General features: G+C 40.4%; 1 protein-coding gene across 1 annotated transcript in view; it reads left to right on the top strand.

Moving 5' to 3' along the window:
* dnah5 (dynein, axonemal, heavy chain 5) overlaps positions 1-21,935 on the top strand; it is a 95,332-nt gene that overhangs the window by 57,270 nt on the left and 16,127 nt on the right. Inside the window, exons 61-78 of the mRNA XM_019880079.1 lie at positions 2,637-2,904; positions 3,184-3,307; positions 3,696-3,803; positions 4,249-4,363; positions 4,743-4,919; positions 6,498-6,701; positions 8,575-8,754; positions 11,305-11,442; positions 11,557-11,692; positions 12,062-12,243; positions 12,403-12,537; positions 13,514-13,669; positions 14,403-14,585; positions 15,067-15,169; positions 15,531-15,671; positions 16,960-17,074; positions 17,663-17,853; positions 20,629-20,750. Coding sequence (XP_019735638.1) covers positions 2,637-2,904; positions 3,184-3,307; positions 3,696-3,803; positions 4,249-4,363; positions 4,743-4,919; positions 6,498-6,701; positions 8,575-8,754; positions 11,305-11,442; positions 11,557-11,692; positions 12,062-12,243; positions 12,403-12,537; positions 13,514-13,669; positions 14,403-14,585; positions 15,067-15,169; positions 15,531-15,671; positions 16,960-17,074; positions 17,663-17,853; positions 20,629-20,750 — 2,778 coding nt within the window. The remainder of the gene's footprint in view (positions 1-2,636; positions 2,905-3,183; positions 3,308-3,695; positions 3,804-4,248; positions 4,364-4,742; positions 4,920-6,497; positions 6,702-8,574; positions 8,755-11,304; positions 11,443-11,556; positions 11,693-12,061; positions 12,244-12,402; positions 12,538-13,513; positions 13,670-14,402; positions 14,586-15,066; positions 15,170-15,530; positions 15,672-16,959; positions 17,075-17,662; positions 17,854-20,628; positions 20,751-21,935) is intronic.

Genomic DNA, 21,935 nt, shown 5'->3' with positions numbered 1-21,935 from the left:
CCAGTTGCAGAATTTTAAAATATGTTCTACAGCTGGTTGGGAGCCAGTGTGAAGCCTTGGGATTGGAGTTCTGATCTCTCACAGGGCTGCTCAAAAAAAAAAAAAAAACATCCATTTTGTGTGCCAAATCAAGTTGTGTTACTGTCATATTCTGTCATGTTTTATTGCATTACTTCTGCCTGCATTATAACTGCCACTCCCTTTGCAATTTTTGAACAACTGAAAGTTATGGGCCATCCACGGCAATCACGGCCTGTCATGTTTGCCTCATTCGTTATCTCACGATCATCATATTTTGTCCACGGTGGCCACGACACTCTAGTTACAGAGGTAAACATCGCATTGTATTGTGAATCTCAAGGCTCCACAGTGCAAACCATTGTTTAACGCAAATAATAGGAACATCAGATTGCATTTTGACAAAAGGTAAATTCAAAAACTTCAGAAATGCAGGGAGAATGTGTTATGGATTGATGAAACAATAACCTTGATGAAAAAGGCTACATTTTGAAAAAACAAAGACTTGCTCTTCCAAAATTTACAAGCATGAAACACTGAGAAGGTAACATTTTGTCTTGGGCTTTCATGGCTTCTGCTCTGATCCAACTAATCTTCATTGACAGCAACTGCAAAATTAACTTCAAAGTCTACAGAATCATTTATCTGCCAATTTAAAGAAAGCTGTGACCCAACTGACTGGAAGAGGCAGCAAGGTACAGACACATAACACACAGCTCACTTCAGACGAAAAAAGTTACCAAAAAAAAAAAAAATTTCAAATGGCCAAATCAAATCAATCTACAGACTATATATCATATATTTTACCTAAAAAGAGGAGACTGACAAACAACAAATGAATGAAGCTGAGCTGAACGTAAAAGTTTTCAATCTACAGCAAAAAGAACAAAATTCGTAGATAATTCTGACCAGTCAGGTTCCTGTTATTCACCATTTTGTTTCCTGTAATCCCCTTTGCTTCTTTTCCTACTTCTTGCTTACATATCAAAATGGCAGCAGCTGCTTTACCAGAGAGGTTGAATAGAGATGGTAACCAGGGGACATTATGTGTGTGTGTGTGTGTGTGTGTGTGTGTGTGTGTGTGTGTGTGTGTGTGTGTGTGTGTGTGTGTGTGTGTTTGCAGTGGCTTTGTATGGAGGCATGATGGAGATAGAGAGAATTTTATAGAATTTTTGTGAGAGCGGTGACATAAATGGTGTTGAGAGGCTAAAGGGAGAAATGGTGCTGAATGTAGGCTTGTTGTATTTGTTGGCCAGCAGGTAGTACTGTATGTAAGATGTGCAGCGCGCACACGCACACAAACGCAGCCTGTCTCATTAGTGAGCATGTACCGCAGTGAAAAGATGCAAAAAGCAAGAGCAACACACCTGTGATCGACTGTGGACAAAACTGACGTATTAGGAGACAGCAAGCAGTGTGTTTGAATCAACGAGTTTTCAGCGACTTGCATTAGAAAACAACTTTGGCAATCACTGGCTTTTGTTTAACGTGTTTTACTGTACACTACTTTCTAGTGCTGACAAAACTTTGGAACTGTGTTGCATCAGTGTGTCTTTTTTTATTTTTTTCTAGTGTTATTTTGGAGTACTCTACTAAAATAATGAGGGCTAACTTCAATGTATTTTTTTTTTACACATACAGAGAAACAGCAATTATTCTGAACTTGAGCTGGTTAGATAATATAATACAATTATTTTTATTGACATTTTATGTTCACAGTCCAACCAGAATTTTAAGACCTGAACACATCAGCTTCTTCTTATCCAAAAGTTCACGTGTAAAGGACATCCCATGCTGCATGGTGCAAGTCATGGTCACAACATTCAACAACAGTTTTCTTTGTCTGTTTGCCGATGTGTGGCTATCGTAGACTGTTTTAACTGCACATTTTGGAATGGTCTTTATTTTGACCATTCCAACGCACCAACAGGATTAAGTGCACTTATAATACTATACTTTTCACAAAATGTCACACCAATTTTAATATTGCCGACAGTATTTTCCGCACTATAAGGCGCTTCAGAGTATAAGGCGCACCTTCAATGAATGGCCTATTTTAAAACTGTTTTCATATATAGAGTGCACCGCATTATAAGGCGCAGAGGATAGAAGTTACAACAGTGGCTGTGGTTGCATTATGCATCTACTCGATGGAGCCACGCTAAAGGGAATACAATACAATGCGGCTCTATTTGTATAGAGCTTTCACAAACGCTGCAGCTTGAACAAAGCGCTTTACAGAACATATAAAATACTACATCCAATAAATCAGAATATTGATCCATATTTCAGGCGCCTCAAATTATAAGTCGCGCTATATTATAAGTCGGCTTTTGAGAAAATTGAATGCTTTTAGGTGCGCCTTATAGTGCGGAAAATACGCTGCATATAATCAAATTTATTGACTTGTTTTGAGGGTGTGGGCGTTGTTTGCTTAAGGGAAATCTGTCATTGTTCAGTTCAATTAATGGATAAGAGTAGCATGCAAAAGCAAACATTGCGTTTTAATCTTCATCTCGGGTATCATTATAAAGCACACATCCAACAATAGACAGATAATAGAGAATGCGGATCACAAAACCAACCAATGGTGTAATCGTCTACATTTCTCTTCTCAGGTGTCGAACCTGTTTGCCCGGGATGAAATAGATGAGATCCTCAGTGATCTCGTCCCAATTATGAAGCGGGAGTTTCCAAAACGGCCACCCACTGATGAAAACTTGTATGAGTACTTCAGGTCACGAGTTCGACACAACCTTCACGTTGTTCTCTGCTTTTCACCCGTTGGGGAAAAGTTCCGCAACAGGGCTTTAAAATTCCCAGCATTGATATCTGGTTGTACAATGGACTGGTTCAGACGCTGGCCTAAAGATGCTCTTGTTGCAGGTACATACAATTGCTTGTCATGTTGATTGTTTCTAACTTTCCAGCGAAAATCTTTTTTGATTGGTGTCTTTTTTTTTTTTTTTTTTTTTTTTGTAGCTTCCAAATAAATATTTAACCCGGAAAACCTAACCGTACATAACTTTGCTGGTGTTTGCTTTTGCTCAGGCATAGAAAACTGCCCGTTGTAGAATAAAATAGCAATATTCTGTGTATGGTTTCTTTCAGTGTACTCGATTTCTTGCTCTAATTTTGTGATTTCTTTTTTTTTTTTTTTTACAGTTTCAGAGCACTTTTTGTCTGTGTTTGACATTGACTGCTCACCTCAGGTCAAGAGTGAAGTTGTTCAATGCATGGGCTCTTTCCAGGATGGGGTGGCAGAAAAATGTGTGGATTACTTCCAGAGGTAGATTCAGATAGGGATAATCTATTTTTGGACAATTTGTTTCTTTAAAGCCTCAATGGATGAATGTTATGAACAATAATAAATCCTAATAGCATATTAAGCCGATGAGGGATACTGCAGTTTGTCTTTTACGGACAGCAGATACACATAGAATTTAAGGAAATCAAGCCGATTTCAGCTTAGCCTTTTTATATGCAAATACAAAATAATTTGGCATAACAGCATTACATGGCTCAACCCTATTATTCAATTTTACTTGAAAATGCAAAAAAGCACAAATATGTTCACACTTCAAATGTGCTGCCATCCAATGTTAGTTCTTGTAAACAAATGAATAAAATGATGAATTACACATCAATTGATGTCCAGCGTTCTAATTTGACTGCAGGTACCGACGCTCCACCCATGTCACACCCAAGTCCTACCTCTCCTTCATCCAGGGCTACAAGAACATCTATGAGGAGAAGAGATCTGAAGTTAAGACACTGGCTAACAGGTAAACCACCAACAGCATCAAACACGCACTTGTAATATTGAAATAGCTTTCCCTTTAAGGCTCAACACAAATAAAGACGCAGGTATAGCCATGTCCTGAAAAAATGGTCATGATTATTCGTTGCTTAATCAGTAGATATTGATTTTTTTTTATGCAAACAAAATAATTGATCTTGCCCGAGTCTGACATCCAGGATCAAAAGCAAATTATCACTGATAGACTGCAACTGGACACAGAAACGTTGCAAATGTCTTCGTGCTTTTCTTTTTTTCCTTCATATATTTGTGGTAAGCAAGTAGTTCCTCAGCATGCTGCTTGACTGTGAAAATCAAGTCTCTGCGATTAAGTTTGTTCCAAACTGTATCGTCGCACAGTGACAGACATGTAAATAAAATGCAGTTAATGTTTTTTTTTTTTTTTTGGACAATATTGTACTTCTATTTAGAATGAATACAGGCCTCCAGAAGCTAAAGGAAGCATCAGAGTCGGTAGCAGCACTCAGCAAAGAGCTGGAGGTAAAAGAGAAAGAGCTACAGGTGGCCAATGAAAAGGCTGACATGGTGAGTTTTAGAAACTGCAACTTTTAACAAAATATATTGAATAGATTATTTATTTTCGGATTTTGCATGTTTACCCCCAGAACATTAACTTGAGTCGCTGAATTGAATGTGTTTGGGGTAAACCTTATTAATGCAAATACAATGACTAAAAACAAAGAAGTAACCAGCCCAAATATGTCATTTTCATTAAAATTACAGTTTGTTTCATTTTCTATGACACAGATGTAAGGGTTTCTAAGTGACATTTATACTCCCTTGGTGACTAATTTCAAAATAATGATGTTTTTACTGCGGTACATTCATGTTTCACAACCCTTGACCGTAGCTTGAGTGCATTTTGTTTTTGCATGATACAGAATATACTATTTGTCTTTCAAAGGTGCTGAAAGAGGTTACAGTCAAAGCCCAGGCAGCTGAGCGAGTAAAGGTGGAGGTTCAGAAAGTCAAGGATAAGGCCGAGGCCATTTTAGAACGTATCTCGGCTGACAAGGCCATTGCCGAGCAGAAACTTAAAGCTGCGAAGCCTGCATTGGAGGAAGCAGAGGGAGCACTGCAGGTACAGTGTTGCACAAACAAAATATTCTCTAACCCATCCTCCTTAGGGTCGCCGCACACCGAGCAACACCACCAAATGCAACTGAAATCTCACCCGGTATGCTCGGTTCTGCCGCTAGTTTTCAGGCGTGGGTGACTGTTGGCAACAAGTTGTTAAGGTCAATCAAATATGTTGTGCTGTATTTTAGTCTTGTAGCTGATCATGATTCTTATTTCAGGGTAGATGCTGATTTGTCCATATACATCCGCGCTCACAGTCACACCAAGGGACAATTTAGAGTGTTCCATTAACCTGCTATGCATGTTTTTGGAATGTGTAAATTATATGTAAAATCTATATTTGAGGTTTTTTATTGAACTTCCATCAGTATATTGTCATGTCACGGATATGCAGTCAGACTAATCATATAGATAGAAAAGACACGGGTAGTCTGATAAACCAGATCAATGAAACCAAAGAGCAATGCAGAAAAAACAAATCTGATTTTAAGTACTTGGCTGAGCTTAAAACAACAGTTCAGAAAATATTGTCGACAGGACGTGCCATTTAGTGGCAGTGCAAGTTTTGCCTCCATCCCTACCACCTTGGAAGGTTTTGTGACAGCGGGTATGTCTATAGTTAGTACTGTGCTTTTGGCAGAGTGCTGTGTTGTAATTAAAGCATGGCTCCTGGCTGGATTGTTGCATTCAAATCAACAGCGTCAGGTCGCTGATTATAATTTTTATCTTGCTGTGGGGAATAATAATAATAGCAAACAATGATAATAATGATAAATGTGGTTATCGAGCACTTTCAGTCAAAGTTCTGCACAGATCATGAAACAACCAAGATAAAAACATCTTAAAAACTTTTCATATGAAAGACAGAATAAAACAGTTTTGTCAAATAATACAAACACAGAAAGAAGACACATAAAAGATGGTGATGCGTCCAATAGTGGTGTGTGATTCAAGATCCTATTGCTCAAAAATAATTTCTCAAATCAAGTATTTGAATATTTGTAATACTGAAGAAGTAGCCTTGAAAATATCTGGAACAGCATCATTTCTTTATTTTGATATTATTAGCAGAGTTGGGCATTCCGTCCCTGGGACGAAATGGTCCCGGACGGACACCCATTTTTGGGATGGAGGACATGTGTCCGTCTCTTTAATCGTCACTAACCGTGTAGTGTCGGGAGGCAAAATAAGAATGCCTTAGTGTAGCCAAACAATGTACTTCCTTAAAAGGCACAACCTTTTTCATCTCAAAGGTATTTTTCTAACAACACTCCCACCAAGTGTACAGTCAGAGAACACGACAAACTTCCTACAGACACACATTTCACGATCAATCTAGTCGGTTAAGGAAGCTGACTGTGTGGTATGTCTCTCGGTGCCTGCCCACCAAGATGCTTATGCCATTTGGAGGCACGGATTTCTAAAAGTCTAGTTTTTAATATTATGATTTTATATTATCACAGTAGCTATTTTTCTGTTGTGAAATTCTAATGTTGAGATGCTTGTGAAACACTTTAGTTTGACATTAGCCCATATCAGTTCTTATCCACTTTGAGATCCAACTCTTCTTTCCACTTAGACAATCAAGCCATCTGACATTGCCACGGTACGCACACTTGGGCGTCCCCCGCATCTCATCATGAGGATTATGGACTGCGTGCTGCTACTCTTCCAGAGGCGGGTCAACCCCGTCAAACTCGACCCAGAGAAGAACTGCAACACTCCATCGTGGCAGGAATCTCTCAAACTCATAACAGCCGGAAATTTTCTGGGTAGCCTCCAGGTAAAAGTCGCAAATATACGCAGCAATAGTTTGTTCTTGGTGGTACCACATTGATTTAGATTGTGGGCGCATGCTCCTGATATCCATCTTTGTCCAACATAGGAAAAGAACAGCTTTTTCATGAGCTCATCAGTTTGAACTACACTATCCCGTGTATGACGTCGTAGATGCACCAAAGTCATGTCACTACATGACTGCGTTTCAAAAAAAATCATTCTTAAACGTTTACAACAAATTGTCCACAATACCCAAAAAGCATTGATTCAGTTAATTATTTTGCAGGTACTTCCACTGATTACAAATTTGCAATTCTCCCAATAGGTGAAGCCTCTACCGTGTCACCTCAAAGGGCCACAATCCTATTAGCTCAAACTAGTGGAATATGGCTTTACAATATCCTACAAGGATTTCCTTACAGGCTTTCAATGTGTTCTCTCAAGATACTTGAAGGATGTTGTGCCAAGTTGGCAAGTGATATGACAAAACTGTCAACAAACATGAATAGAGTGGTACCCATTCAGCTCTAGGACAGTTCGACCTTGCTGTTGTTCGAACTGAAAAACAATTTTATTATTTTTGTACCGCTTATCCTATTCAGGGGCATGGGTGAAATGAAGACATTTTTAGTACACAGTACAGACAAAAAACTATTCACACTCGCATTCACTCCTATGGGCAATTTAGATTCTCTAGATCCGTGATGGGCAATTGAAAATGCTGATGAATATTCAATATACTTTTTCTATTAAAGGTGGGTGGTAAAAAAATCCCAACAAAAAAGTGAAAAAAATGATTAAATATAAAAATGACTACCGGTAATTAAAAAAAAAAAAAATCAGAGAATATGCGAACATGTAGGTGCTGAATCGAGAGTATGCAGTAGTCTAATGCAGTTTTAAGTTGTAGTATCTGCAATCAACACTAGATGGCAGGCATGGCTTCGTTGCACTGACACCAGTTCCTATACTGACCAATACCACAACGTGAGTAGACCTCATAATCTTTCGCAGATTTAGAATGATATGCAGGACAAACATAGTACCTCAATAATCTTACAATTTCTTAGTGAGTTGAAGCACAAAATGAGTTCTTACACCTAATGTGGGTTTGCGCTTGAGACGTTTTATGCTGTTCCTGAATGTAATTACAGTGCAAGACAGCACTTTGCGCTGGGGGGGAAAAAAATCAGGATGTATGGTTATTTTGTTGTTTGCTTCAAACCGTTTGTTGTTGCATCAGAATAGTGAGTCTTCTAAAAGTGCATTGAGAAATTATGAAAAATGAAATTATTATAAGCATGTATTTTGCCCGTGTGCACATACTTTGTCCATTCATCTAGTTAGGAAGTGTGTGGTCCAATGTGGCGCCCCAATAATGCTGATGAAAAATGGTGCCCCACCCCCGCCCCCTCTACAGCATTTAATTTGTCCACACAGTTGTTTTAGATCATGTGTTTTGAGGGGGAGTGTGGGAGTAAATGAGAGTTACTAGCAACATTTTAACTTGAAAGGGACAAAATATGTCCTAAGAAAAGTTAGATGCAACATTTTGATGGATTAGAGTCACGTGATTATTTTAGATGCACAAGAACAAAATGAGGATTATTTGACACATCGAGGCTTGTAATGATTTCTCATCAACCCATTTCCTCCTGCTATCTCTCCGTCAATGTTGACTTGTTTCCATGGTGTATCAGCTCCACAGTGCTTACCTTCGTTCTCCTCATTAGTGCATCGGAGCTGCAAGCTCTGAGCATTTACGTAACGCCTCCTCTTTCTCTTGGGCTTGCTTTCTAACCCCACCTGCCGTATTTGTTCTTCTTTTCCCCAGACTTTGGTGTTCTAACCCTGCCACCCTCTCTCCTCCCTTACAGCAATTCCCCAAAGACACTATTAATGAAGAGATGGTGGAGCTCCTGCAGCCCTATTTTGACATGCCCGACTACAACATTGAAACAGCCAAAAGAGTGTGTGGCAATGTGGCCGGCCTTGCATCCTGGACCAAAGCCATGGCCTCGTTCTTTTCCATCAACAAGGAAGTCTTGCCCTTAAAGGTAATATATAGTGCAAAATGACTGTGGAATTAGAATTTGCCTTGATGTGATGTTTATTCCAAATATTGCAAGAAATACATCAAGCACGCATGTGCATCAAAAGCCTTTGCCTCCCATCTCTTTTTCTCAGTGGTGAATGCGCACAACAAACTCCAGTGGAGAGCAGAGCCACTGGCTACAACACAGCCTCACTCTGATATGAAAAGATTCATTCATATCCCCAACATCTTGGCTGCTTGGTTGCAGATTATGTAGCAGATTATGTGTCCCCGAAAATGAAAGCAAGAATGAAGCCATTCTTGATGCAAGTTTCCATATCCCATTTGAATATAATCCATTTAGCACAGACCTGAAAACTCCTCGGGCAAAAATCTTGCTGGAGATACTCTCAATAAAATTCCAGTCACACGTTTTACCAGCAACCTGCTGAAACATTTTAAAGAGTAAATGGGGTGCAAATTGTAAATTCAGTATTGCTCCCATTGGTAATGTTCTTGACTGAATGTTTGAAAGTATGGTCATTCAATTTCTATAGGGTGGCAACTCTGTTTCCAGCAAGATGAATGTCCATGTGTTCAGTCTACTGTGCAAATCCGGTGCATGAAAACAAATTGGGGGAAGCTACATTTTCCTGTCTACTATTGAGTTGCATTGATTGAATGACCGGTAGTTTTATTCAAGCACTCCTTTACAGTACTCCCTTTGTATTCTTTTATCTCTTGACTGTGTGCCTTCTCCTTTAGTCACATACACATATTCTGTCTGAACGGCCCCATGATAACTCGCTATTTTTTTTTTCACTTCAGTATGTAACACAGTCTAGCAAATTGATTTTCTGATTTCCAGCTCAATGCTGCTTCACTCCCTCAGCTGGCTGCCAAAGAAAGAGGGAGTGAGATGTACAGGAATTCTCCTCTCCTCTCAGCACTTGGGTTTACCCATATACGACTACAATGTAATCAGACTCACGCAGCTACAAACACTGAACATTGTTCTCTAAATCTGTGTGTAAACTGAAGATTTTGTCTCTGGAGTTGTAATCAGAAAATATCCCCACTGGTTCTCATCATTGTGGTGCTGTCTTCAGACCTTTTCCCCTCCTGCTGTGCCTTTCTCATCACCACATCATCCCATTTTATTTCTAGTCTTCTCCCCTAACCTTTGTCATTTCCGCTTGTAAATCTCCTTTCCTCACAACCCTGATTTAAACTTGTCTGCACCAGCAACGTCCGTGGAAAATAAGCCGCAAAAGTTCAACTGTCTTTTTGCACACTATTTATTTTAGTTGTGAAATATGTTTGTATGTGCATGCATGTAATACACTCTGGATAGCTTAGTGTGTCATCACTCGATGCTATTCTAATGTTTCAGGCTCAGTCACACTCATGCCATCCAGCACACGACGTGACTTCATATGAGTTTGCACAGCTGCTTGTATCAAAGCAGAATTTTGTACATTAACTAAACACACTGTACACATTAAGTACATAGTCAAGATAATTACAGGTTCACATCATTTTGAGAAATGTTGCTACATGGCCCAAAAACTTCATTTGACAGCATCTCACTTCTCAAATAAGCAGCCGAAGTTTTTGTTTGGTGCTCACTTTTTTCCGAAACCCACAGACTTTATGAATTATATTACACAGTTCTCTAGGGCAGCGGTCCAATGCCAATGTTATTTTTTGTATTTACTTATTTATTTATTTTTTACACCATGTACAGCTTTTGCCTAAGTATACAATTTGACGGATTGTTGAAGCTGCAACCCAGCAGCACAGAGATAACCGTCTCGCTGGCGGACACCGTCTCATAGCGAATGTCGCCATTAGCGGGTAGCCAGCCTAGTCAAGCCAGCTGCCTCAACAGTTGTTTGTAGGCTACTATGCAAGGCGCTGTGAAATTATACAATATTATACAAAATTATATTGTACATGGACATCAATGCCATACTTGGCTGTTGTTTTGAAGTTGGCCTCCAGAAGCAATCACGGTGGCTCACTTGTATTTGAATTGAGGCAGTCTCACTTATTCTTAGTGCGCAAAAGTGTGGTTACAGACCTGAACTGCGCTCAATTGCATTCCCAGTTCTGTGCACCGGCGCACCGCTTCTGTGTTTATAATCCCCATTGAGACAAGGTAAAGATATGTTTTCTTTGGAAACTTTTGTGCCGTTACAATGGGAGTATGTGTGCATACATACATACATACAACATACAGCACATTTGACAATAAAGTTGTATCCAATCCAAAATCCAATCCAATTACAAATATAATTTAAAACTGTTCTTTTCCTGGGTCAATTTGTGTACAGACTAGACTGACAGATGGATAATTTTTCCACCTCAGCTGAGGTCTGCACTCTGCTGAAGCCCTCTCATGTTACTACCTGTCATCCCAGGAGTAGATTACTCGTTCTTGTTATTTCTTTCACACTCCATCTACCTTTTCAGCCCCCTGAAAAGTGGGCCCATACCTATTTTGTTCTGTATTGTGTGGAAGAAAGCCAGCAACAAATCATTTTTTTATTTTCCTCCTCTCTGTTTCAAGGCTAACTTGGCAGTGCAGGAGAATCGTCTGGCCATCGCTCACGGTGATTTTCAGAAAGCTCAGGCCGAGCTGGATGCCAAGCAGTCGGAGCTGGATGTGGTACAGTGTGAGTATGAGAAGGCCATGATGGAGAAACAGGTAAGTGACTTCATTTGAATCCTCAGAATATGCGGGGAGAAGGTGGGGTGGGGCTGGGGGGTGTCTTCTCAAAAGTCCACTGATCTCTATTTGTCTGTCCTCACTCCCTTTCAGACACTGTTGGAGGATGCAGAGCGCTGCAGGTACAAGATGCAGACTGCCTCCAGTCTGATCAGTGGCTTAGCCGACGAGAAAGAGAGATGGACAGAGCAGAGCAAAGAGTTTGCTGCTCAGACCAAACGTCTCGTTGGTTAGTTTCACAATGAGTGTATCACCAGTTTTTTTTTCAATCTAAACTTTCTTGTGACTGCTATGATAGCACATTAACATTAACAGCAAAAAGATGTGGGTTGGGTTCGGTGTATCCATGCACAGTCCAAAAAAATGTCTCATATAGTGGCCATCCCACCAATACAATATATGCCAATTTGTCACTGTTGCATCACCCACATAGTCTTAATTGCCTCAGTTTATTGTTCACACACAAACATTCATGAGTACTGTACACCCCTGCCGTCACTTTAAGCCAGATAGACTCCAGTTTCCCGATGATCCTGACCAAGATAAATATTCTAGAAAATGGATATATGCTTGTAATGTCTGTGGCTTTTTGTTCCAGGCGACATACTGCTTGCAACGGCGTTCTTGTCTTACTCCGGTCCATTCAACCAGGAGTTCCGTAACCTCCTACTCAGTGACTGGCAAAATGAACTGAAGCAGCGTCAAATCCCATTTGGCAGCAATCTCAATCTGACCGAGCTGCTTATTGATGCGCCCACTGTCAGTGAGTGGAATCTACAGGTTAGTCATCAAACTCTGATCTGTTAACCTGGGTGCAACTGAGGAACACAGGTTAAGACAAAACATAGGTTGCACGATACAAAGGAATGTGCCTTTTAATTCTTGATGTAATTATAAAGTAGTAAAAATGTGCGCGTCACTCATCCTGTCTTTTTGCAGGGACTCCCTAATGATGACCTGTCTATTCAGAATGGCATCATTGTCACCAAAGCTGCACGCTTCCCTCTTCTTGTTGACCCTCAAACACAAGGAAAAATCTGGATTAAGAACAAAGAGGCCAGAAATGAGCTGAAGGTTGTTTTTTCAAATTTGAAAACCCATATTCAACCGATTTCTTTTCTAGGAAGATGTTTCCTTCATGTATTGATATTTTTACATTTGTACAGTATTTTGTATTTTAAAATGCATATCCAACATAAAAATCGGAAGTAGAAAATGCAATTTCTGGAGAAATGAAGTATGCATGATGAAATGTTGAAAATAAAATGCAGTGGATTTAATGTTATAGAATGTGAGCCTCGGTGTGACATTTTGAAGGAGTAGAGCAACATGTAAAATGTTTTAAAATTGTAAGAATTTGGAGAATAGCAAATGTTGAGCCGCCACGCCATTTACTTCCCGTGGAAGCTCCTCGATGCTCAGTCCTTGCACCTCGATGCGCATTTGAGACAACTGAGGTGCTCCTGAATATGGCAGTATGAGAACAACTTCCCGGTCGCAATCAATGTTTTGACGGGCGAGGAGCTAGAAGTGTTGCAATTAAGAAACATGAGATGAGCTTTTCGTTTTTATTTTTCGTTTTGGTCTTTGTTTTTGTTTTTTTGCAGGGAGAGGGGGTGGGGCGTGGGTAACACAGAATTTTAAAAACCTCGTGGCAGTGAGTGCAGTGCTTGCTCCGCACTAGGGCCGTCATAAAAATGTTTGTTGGAGGCATAGTGGCCTTCGTTTCTGCCTTCCCTACATTTGAAAATGCATTTGTTCAGCCTTCAGCTTAATGCTTGACTGCTTAATGCTTCAGGAGTAGTACAGTGAGCTGTTCCTTTCTACTTGGCCCTGTCTTTGTGCTGAATGAATGCAGTGTTTATTAAATTACGAGATTCAATTTACTGAAGACACAGTGAGCCGTCATTCAATTAATGCCAATCCCTCTCCTAATGTTTTGAAAAAGTTACACATCCCAAAGAGATGCATTAACTCTTGTTCAGGCTCAGTTGGGCTTTTTGTATTGAAGGGTGAGAATTTATGACAAAATATATTCTTATTTTCTCAGATCACCTCCCTGAATCATAAATATTTCAAAACCCACCTAGAAGACAGTTTGTCTCTTGGGCGACCCCTCCTGATTGAGGACGTGGGGGAGGAGTTGGACCCTGCCCTCGATAACATTCTTGAAAAAAACTTCATCAAGACTGGATCCACTTACAAGGTAATGAGAAATCAAACATTTAGCTTCTGGGATTTGTTGGCCCTTGTCTGTTCCAGCAAACCCGTTTCTGAATACAAAGCTCATGTCCATAAAAGCCTGCTTAGCTGAATTTGGTGCAAAATAATTAGCATAGAACCCTTGCATCCACCCCAACAAACACATTTAGGATAAACTACAAAAGAGATCGGCGGCATCTCCCCTTGTGCATCAGCGACATCCGACCCCACAAACGCTTTTCTGGATGAACTGACAAAAAATTCCGCAGACACCACCAGGAGGTAGCTGTCATAGCTGCAACTATATACGGTATTATGTTGCATTTTTTCGTTCACGAAGGTGGAGTAGAGTGATTACATGACTCTGGATTCACTGTGGATGTGGAGATTATACTGCAATGAGCTGAACTAAAATGGACTCAGAGGGCTTTCTTATTTTGGACTGTGTCAAATGTCACATGGTAAATGGGCTTCTCTGAGACAGGCACTCACAGTGCTTTTACACTGTCTCCTCATTCACCTCGTCACACAATAGAGTATAAGGTCACCTTAGGAAACGAAGAACTCATTCACACACAATGACAGAGCACCAGAAGCGCCTTGCGGTCCAGTGTCTTGCTCAAGAATACTTCAACATAGTTGTGGGGCAGCTGGGACTGGAACTCACAACATGTGAGTTGACAGATGACTGAGCTGAGCAATAAAGGCAGTTTAAGACATTCTGTCTTATTTTCCAGGTGAAAATTGGGGACAAAGAGGTGGATGTTATGAAGGGCTTCAGGCTATATGTAACCACCAAGCTGCCTAACCCAGCATACACCCCTGAGATCAGTGCCCGCACCTCCATCATTGACTTCACTGTTACAATGAGAGGACTGGAGGACCAGCTTCTAGGCCGAGTCATTCTCAAAGAAAAACAGGTAACATTTCTCTTGGTACACTCGCACAGACGGCTCAGATTTTTCCATTATCGTGGAGCGGTTCTACTTGGTTTATTATGTATTCTGACTTTTAAAAATTATCATTTCACTCATGTCATTTATGTGACAGAAAATTGATTTTTTTCATTGCTTATCAACAAATAGTGGGATCTCTGGAGTGCCTGCCCACCTGTTTTCTGATTTTGGTCATGTGACATTGGCAATCTGAGCTTTTGATTGGTCTTTACTTGATCCCTAAGCAACTGTTAAGTCATTTTCAGTTGACAGCAAGTGTGAAAATGCTCCCCCTGAGATGCATAAAAAGGGGTGTATTTGTCTGCTTAATTCATATTCCACAAATGCAATATTCATCATAATACGGTAGAGTGGGGCCGCAGAGAACATATTGTAAAGAAAATGTTTGCGTTGACTTCTCCTGTACAGCCACTAAGTATGTGATAACAGTATTTTATGCCATCAGGAACTGGAGAAGGAGAGGACAGATCTCCTAGAGGACGTTTCATCGAACAAGCGGAAGATGAAGGAGCTTGAAGACAGCCTCCTCTGCCGACTGACGAGCACACAGGAAAGGAGATCCAATCCATGTCAACCAACGTATAATGGGCAACAATTGAAAAGCCACGGGAGAACATAAATGAGAAAATGAAACCAAAACATGATTTCATACGATTACTGCACAATTCATGCATTTTTTTTGTGTGTTAAAAATAGATCAACAGCAATATTGTGAGAAAAGCAGAAATTTACAGCATGAATTGTTTCTATTTAAACTTCGGCTGTTTTACCCATTTTTGCAAGGCTGATTAGGTTGCTCAATGAAAATTTGCCTTTTCCAGTACCATTCATGGTGTGCTCCATGAGCAAATTCCATGTTTACACTCTCATTTCCTGACTTCCTCTCAGAAATACTACATTTCTATTTGTAGGGCTCACTAGTGGATGATGAAAGTCTGATTGCTGTTCTTGCCAACACCAAGTGCACAGCTGAAGAAGTCAATCAGAAACTACAGATTGCAGCTGACACCGAGGTTCAAATCAATGCTGCCAGGGAGGAATATCGACCTGGTAGGTCATAGCAGAGTTTAAGTCCTTTGGGGCAGTGTTCCCCCTTGTCATTCAATATGTTACAGCCAATTTCTGTTCATTCATTCTCTATACCCTTAAGGCCAGGGGGATACTTTCTATACCAGTGAGGGGTCAAATGGGTGGCTCGAGAATATCTCAGCTGACTTAAGCCAAAAGGAGTACACCCTGGACTGATTACCAGTCAACAACAGGGATGGCACTCGAAACCTGGTCCATCCATTCACACCTACGGGCAATGTTTTGTCTTCACTTGACCCTAAAATAATTTTAAATGAGGGGGTACATGAATGTGGAATTTAAATCTTGTGGGGCAACAGCACAAACCAACAGACCAGTGGTTTGGCCAGCCACAAAAATATATTAACTCTTGGGGCTCTATTTTTCTAGACAGCACATATGCGGTCTGGCATAAAAACGTGTGTTTGGGATTTTGGCAGACCGCGCTGCGCCATACTGGGTGTTCTGGCGAGCCAAGGGTGTTTTCTTTTCCACGCCTCTGACAATTTGGTGACCGAAAGTAGGATGAACGTTACGCCTGCTCGAAGCAGGTCTAAATTGAGGCGCAAACGGTGTAACGTGATTTTAAGCTCCACTGATATGCGTGGTGAATGTCATTGTTTTTCATTCATAAGTATAACAACGCGTATCATAGAAAAATAAATTAACGCACTGTTATTATTAATACTATTGTCTTCCATATACTTTTAAAATCATCACCTTTGCCGTGACGCAACTATTAAGGCGGGTGGGGGTAGGGGCCCACATGGACACAAACGACTGGTGTTGAAGGCGGTCTCTGATCTGTGATCACTCGATTCAACTTAACATGATCTGTAAACCTGATAAACGTACTGGACTCCAGCAAGTCAGCTTTTGTTTCCGCTATGTAGACTGCGTTTCTCCATAAATGCCCATTTGACTGCTTGCATCTGTGAAAATACCAAAAGAAAATAAATTCCAATGCGCACCGTTAGAACACGTTTTGTGTTACACTTGCACTAGGCACCAAAATTGGGCTCTTGTTGTGGGATGCAGCAATTTGCTGCAAACACTGATGAAGGAGTCACTACTCATTAAAACAGAAGCTACCATTTCCCATCCTTATTTATCATTTATCAGAAGTTGGGGGTTCGATCCACGGTCATTGTGACCATGCCAAAGTGTACTTGAGCAAGATCCTGGACCGCCACTTTGAGTTTGAGAAAAGAAGTGAAAGCCCATGTACCGTTTAACATCATGTTATGATTACTTGTCTGTCTATTTACAGTGGCCACCAGGGGAAGCATCTTGTATTTCCTGATCACAGAAATGAGCATGGTTAATGTAATGTATCAGACTTCCCTGAGACAATTCCTGGGACTCTTTGACCTTTCTCTGGCTCGGTGAGAACCCTCCAATTCTTCATTGTAACCTCATGTTAACTAATCTACTCTTTACTGTTCCCTTGTCCAACTGGAAGTGTTCATCATTCTGTAGTTTAGTAGTTTTAGAGTTTGTTTTTATGATCTGGTTCCAGTCCAATTTTTGTTTGCCCAGACCGTGGTTTGATTTGCATACTCAATAAGGGATTGGTTTGCTACAGTATATTGCCACTGGCTTTTCTGCACTATTTCGAAGATGCACCAACAGTCATATATTAGCCTATTGAAGGTGTGCTTTCCAAAAATAGCACAATGATCACACATTCGTTAGGATGTAAGGAAGATTTTTAAGAAAAGTAATGCAGCTTGTTCCCCCCATAACACAAAATGTTAATTTCCAGCAATAGACGCAAATACCCAACATTAGCCAAACAAAGTTTAGGCATAATTCAGACTCATCAAAGGTCTCAGGATTCCATGTCAGCAGCTGGACGATCAAGTGATTTTATGTTAATACTGTATTATGGACGTGGGGTTTGTTTAGTAAGTGGACAGCATAATCAGATTGATAATAATCATCCTGATTTTTTATTTGATTTTATGCTACAGGTCCTTCAAAAGTCCCATCACCAGCAAGCGTATCGCCAACATTATCGATTTCATGACCTTCAAGGTTTACAAGTATGCAGCACTGGGCTTGTATGAGAAGCACAAGTTTCTCTTCACTCTGCTTTTGACCCTGAAAATCGACATGCAATGCAGCAGAGTCAAACATGAGGAGTTTCACACGCTTATTAAAGGTGAATGATAAATACTGTATCTCAGATAATCATTTGCATTTAAATGCACAAAAATGTTTTTTTCTTCCTGAAAGTTTGTTCACACAGACCAAAAACATGTATGTTATGTTCAGTGGCCATACTATGAATATCTATCGAGAAGATTGTTTTGAACTGAAAATCTCCAGAAAGCTGTGCGATTTTGACTCTTCATCTACGAGCCAGCCGCATTCAAACGTCACTGTTTGTCAACTTGTTCTGTCATAAGCAAGGGAGAGCTCATCAAAACCGAATCAACACCGATGAACCACAGGGCTGTTGTTTCATTGTGCAAGTCATGCTTGTGTACTGTCTTGGGCAGAGCCATGTGATTTACCCTTTTTGAAGGTATGATAAGGTATATTTTTGCTTCGACCTGTGAACCAAAATCGCCTATAGGTGCGCTGTATGGTGGCATTGAACTCAACTCGGCTCATTTCACAAGAAAAAACAGTTTGGCATAGTGAACAAATATGTATAAAACTTTGCCTTTAAAGAGAATTACACGTTGTCTATTTAAAGCAATATAACATTGCCTTTATGTTTGCTCTCTTAATGCGAACACATAATGAGAACCGCCATAGACAGGTTAACAAATACCATTCTTTCTCCGGCTTTCATGTGGCAGTGTTATCACACTTTAAGGAACTGTTATTTTTAATACAAATGGTGCAGCAACACTTGTTGGTAGACAATACAACAAGACTCACAGGCATATATTCTTTATCCTCTGCGAAACCAACTAAAATTATGACAGATTACTGAGTCACTTAGAGTAGGCAGGGAGGCAGCAGCACAAAACTAGCAGTCATACAACCCAGCCAGGCCACACAGATCTCTAGGCCAGCTGAAGATTTAATAAAGGCTTGTAAGCCAAAGGGTAGACAAAGATATTGGTGATCCTGCACAAGAAGAGGTGGCAAAACTGAGGCAAGGTGCTAAGCAAAGTCAAAGTACAAAGCAGTAGAAAAATCATCAACATTCCTGCTATTTGCAATCAGCAAAAGCAGGTCTCCCATCACTTAAGCAGGTCTCCCATCACTTAGGTGACTTGGCTCCAAAACCCTAATCATGCAGAAAAGGATCAATCAGGCAGCACATGTGAGTGCCAGCAGGGGGGAAGGGCACCTTGGGCAGCACAGTATTCATGTTGCTTCAATTGCTTGAAGTCGGATGTTTGTAAAAGAGTAGCCGCATGTTCTGTAGCGCTCCTGGCAATCTAGTTTGTGGACAGATTAAACCAAATTGGAGTTGTTGGGTAGGAGCACAAAAGGCACAGCACACGACCATTAAAATCTCATTCCAACTGGTGGAGGGGGCATCATTGTTCGGGACTGCTATGTCACCTCCCATCGACGAGACAATTAACTCCAAGTTTAAGAAGAGTTTTCTTCAAGAAAACTAATTGAAGATTAAAAGAAGATGGCAATTGTGACGAAACAAGACAAAGGACAGAACTAAGTAAACAACCGATGACTTCAATGAAAGACTATAAAGCACAGGTGTCAAACTCCAGTCCTCGAGGGTCGTTACCCTGCATGTTTTCCATCTCTCCCTGCTGCAACACACCTAATTGAAATGATCAGGATCACTATCAGGCTCCTACAGAGCTTGCTGATGAGCTGATCATTTGAATCAGATGTGTTGCAACAGGGAGAGATCAAAAAACATGCAGGAAAGTGGCCCTCCAGGACCGGCGTTTGACACTTATGCTCTAAAGGTTTTGGTGTGCCCCAGTCAGAATCCTGACCTCAACCCAATTACCGTGTCTTACTCGATGGTTATTTGTTTGTTTTTTGTTTTTTTGTTCGTGATTAATGTAGTCTTTAAAAGCATGAATGGTCTCAATTGGATTACCAACAGTCTGGATCAAATACATGAGATGCGCGTAAATCATGACACGCAGCAAGCAACACTAATACATTTTTCAAATGGAAATGCTTCCATGCTTTTTCCACCCTGAACTGTGACGTTTACATATTATGTCCAGAAAAAATATGAAAACACTTTCCAGGAATGGTGTGGTATTTGTTTCAACAGATCATTTTTCTAAAGTGATCAATTTATGCAGGAACACCATTTGTTCCGAAATTTTGAAATACTTTTTCTTGTAACTGTATGTAGATTCAACAATTTCCAGAACTGCAATGTGGATTTGTATTGAGTGCTCTCATAAGTTTGCATTGAATGGCATCTGATGTGACCTTGCAGCTGAAGCATTGATCTCAGTGTTGCCAGCTTTCAACAACTGCAAAAAGAGCTCCACTGCTCCTTGACAAGGTTAACCTAAAATAACTATTACGGTACATTATATTTATTTATATGATACATTTAGTGGCTCTCTGTCGACAACATTTTAGGAGCAAAGGCAGCAACTCCTCAGTGCAGCAATAAAAAATAAATAAATAAATAAACAGGCTTGGTCTATTTAAAAGGCCAAAGCTTACTCAGTCACAGTCAGCTATGTGCATCCAGATCCACTGTCTGCCATCTTTGACCTGTTGAACAGTGACTCAGGATGAATTCATTTTTACAATAAGGTATCATTTGATCCACTTTTCTCATTAGACAAGACAGTGGCGTTACAAAAAACTCACTGTCAGGCAGCGGGATGTTTAATGCGATAGAGGTAGGATTTCCAACACAAACTTGTAAGAGCTAACAAGTTTGTGTTGCTCATTTGACGACATGTGCTTGAAGGTCTGCAATTACACGATCATGACAGAATACATTTTTGTGACTTGGTGTAACACTCAGGAGGTGCATCGCTGGACCTCAAGGCGTGCCCTCCAAAACCAGCAAAGTGGATTCTTGACATGACCTGGCTCAATCTTGTGGCACTCAGCAAACACTGGGAGTTCTCTGATGTACTGGATCAGGTACAACACATACGTCAATGATGTTATTTGTTCTTCGAAGCACATCATAGTCAAATCTAATGTCAGCTTCATACGCATGCACACCATTGGATAATGTTTCCACCCAAACACAGACACACATTTATCGGTGACTGACAGCCAGCTAGCTCCCATATGGCATGAGAAAGTCAGTGCCCTGTAAAATGAGCTTAGTTCGGAGAAACTTCAATTAGTTTTTGAAAAGCCTGTGAGCACACAAACACTTGGCAGACACGCGCGCGCACACAAACACACACACACGGATGTACTCCTGACTTGATAATTAACATGAAGCAGTGGATTAGCAGTTCTTTGTTTAATGAAATTAGCCTCCAAGATTGTGCTGTCTGTCCTCTCCAGAGACAAAGAGACACAGAAAGGCCAAACTATCTGAGGCCCTGTCTCACTCAAACTTCAAACACAAATCAACACTTTGGCTTTCCTTGGTTGTTATTTCAAAACTACATAGTTTGTGTGCATTTATACAATACTGTATTGACACATATCTGTATATTGTGTTGCCTTGATATATGAGGGCCCAATTTAAGAGATACAATCTGGAGATTGTGTTTGTTTTTGCTTTGTGTTGAGACCTTAACATACGCATCTGCTTGAGTGAAGTGAAAAAATGTTGTTGATGCACTTTGAGATGTTCATTAAACGGGACAAACAGTCCAACACGGACATACAAAACAGCAGAGGTGGTGGGCACATCAGTCCGTCAATCATCCTCTCGACATTATTTCAGGGTGGCCCAGTCCGTCAGTGGCGGCGACAGCCAATCGGTGTCGACGACGTACTTACTATGTCACATGCACACAAAAAAACAACAAAAAAAAAAAAACAAAACAAACACAAAAAAAAATCCATACACACAGTACATTGTGAGTTGTGAAATAAAAACAGTCTGGGACAATGTCATTGCGGTCTTCGGAAACAAAATGTGTACAACAGTGGGTTTTTTTGTTTTTGTTTTTTGTTTTTTTTAACATGAGTTTGCTTGTGCTGTGCCCACGTTTAATGTACGAAGTGTTAAGTATGTTCTTGATGCCGATTGGCTGTCGCCACAGTGATGGACAGTGACGTGCCCACCTCTACAAAACAATCTCACAAGCATGGAGCAGACGCTAAGATGCTAATACCCCATTCATCCACCCCTTATCCGCT

The sequence above is a fragment of the Hippocampus comes genome, unplaced genomic scaffold, assembly GCF_001891065.2.
Source record: "Hippocampus comes isolate QL1 unplaced genomic scaffold, H_comes_QL1_v1.1 scaffold135, whole genome shotgun sequence".
In the NCBI taxonomy this organism is placed as follows: Eukaryota; Metazoa; Chordata; class Actinopteri; order Syngnathiformes; family Syngnathidae; genus Hippocampus; species Hippocampus comes.
Note: the sequence above shows the minus strand (reverse complement) of the source record. Positions and strands in the feature narration are given on the sequence as shown.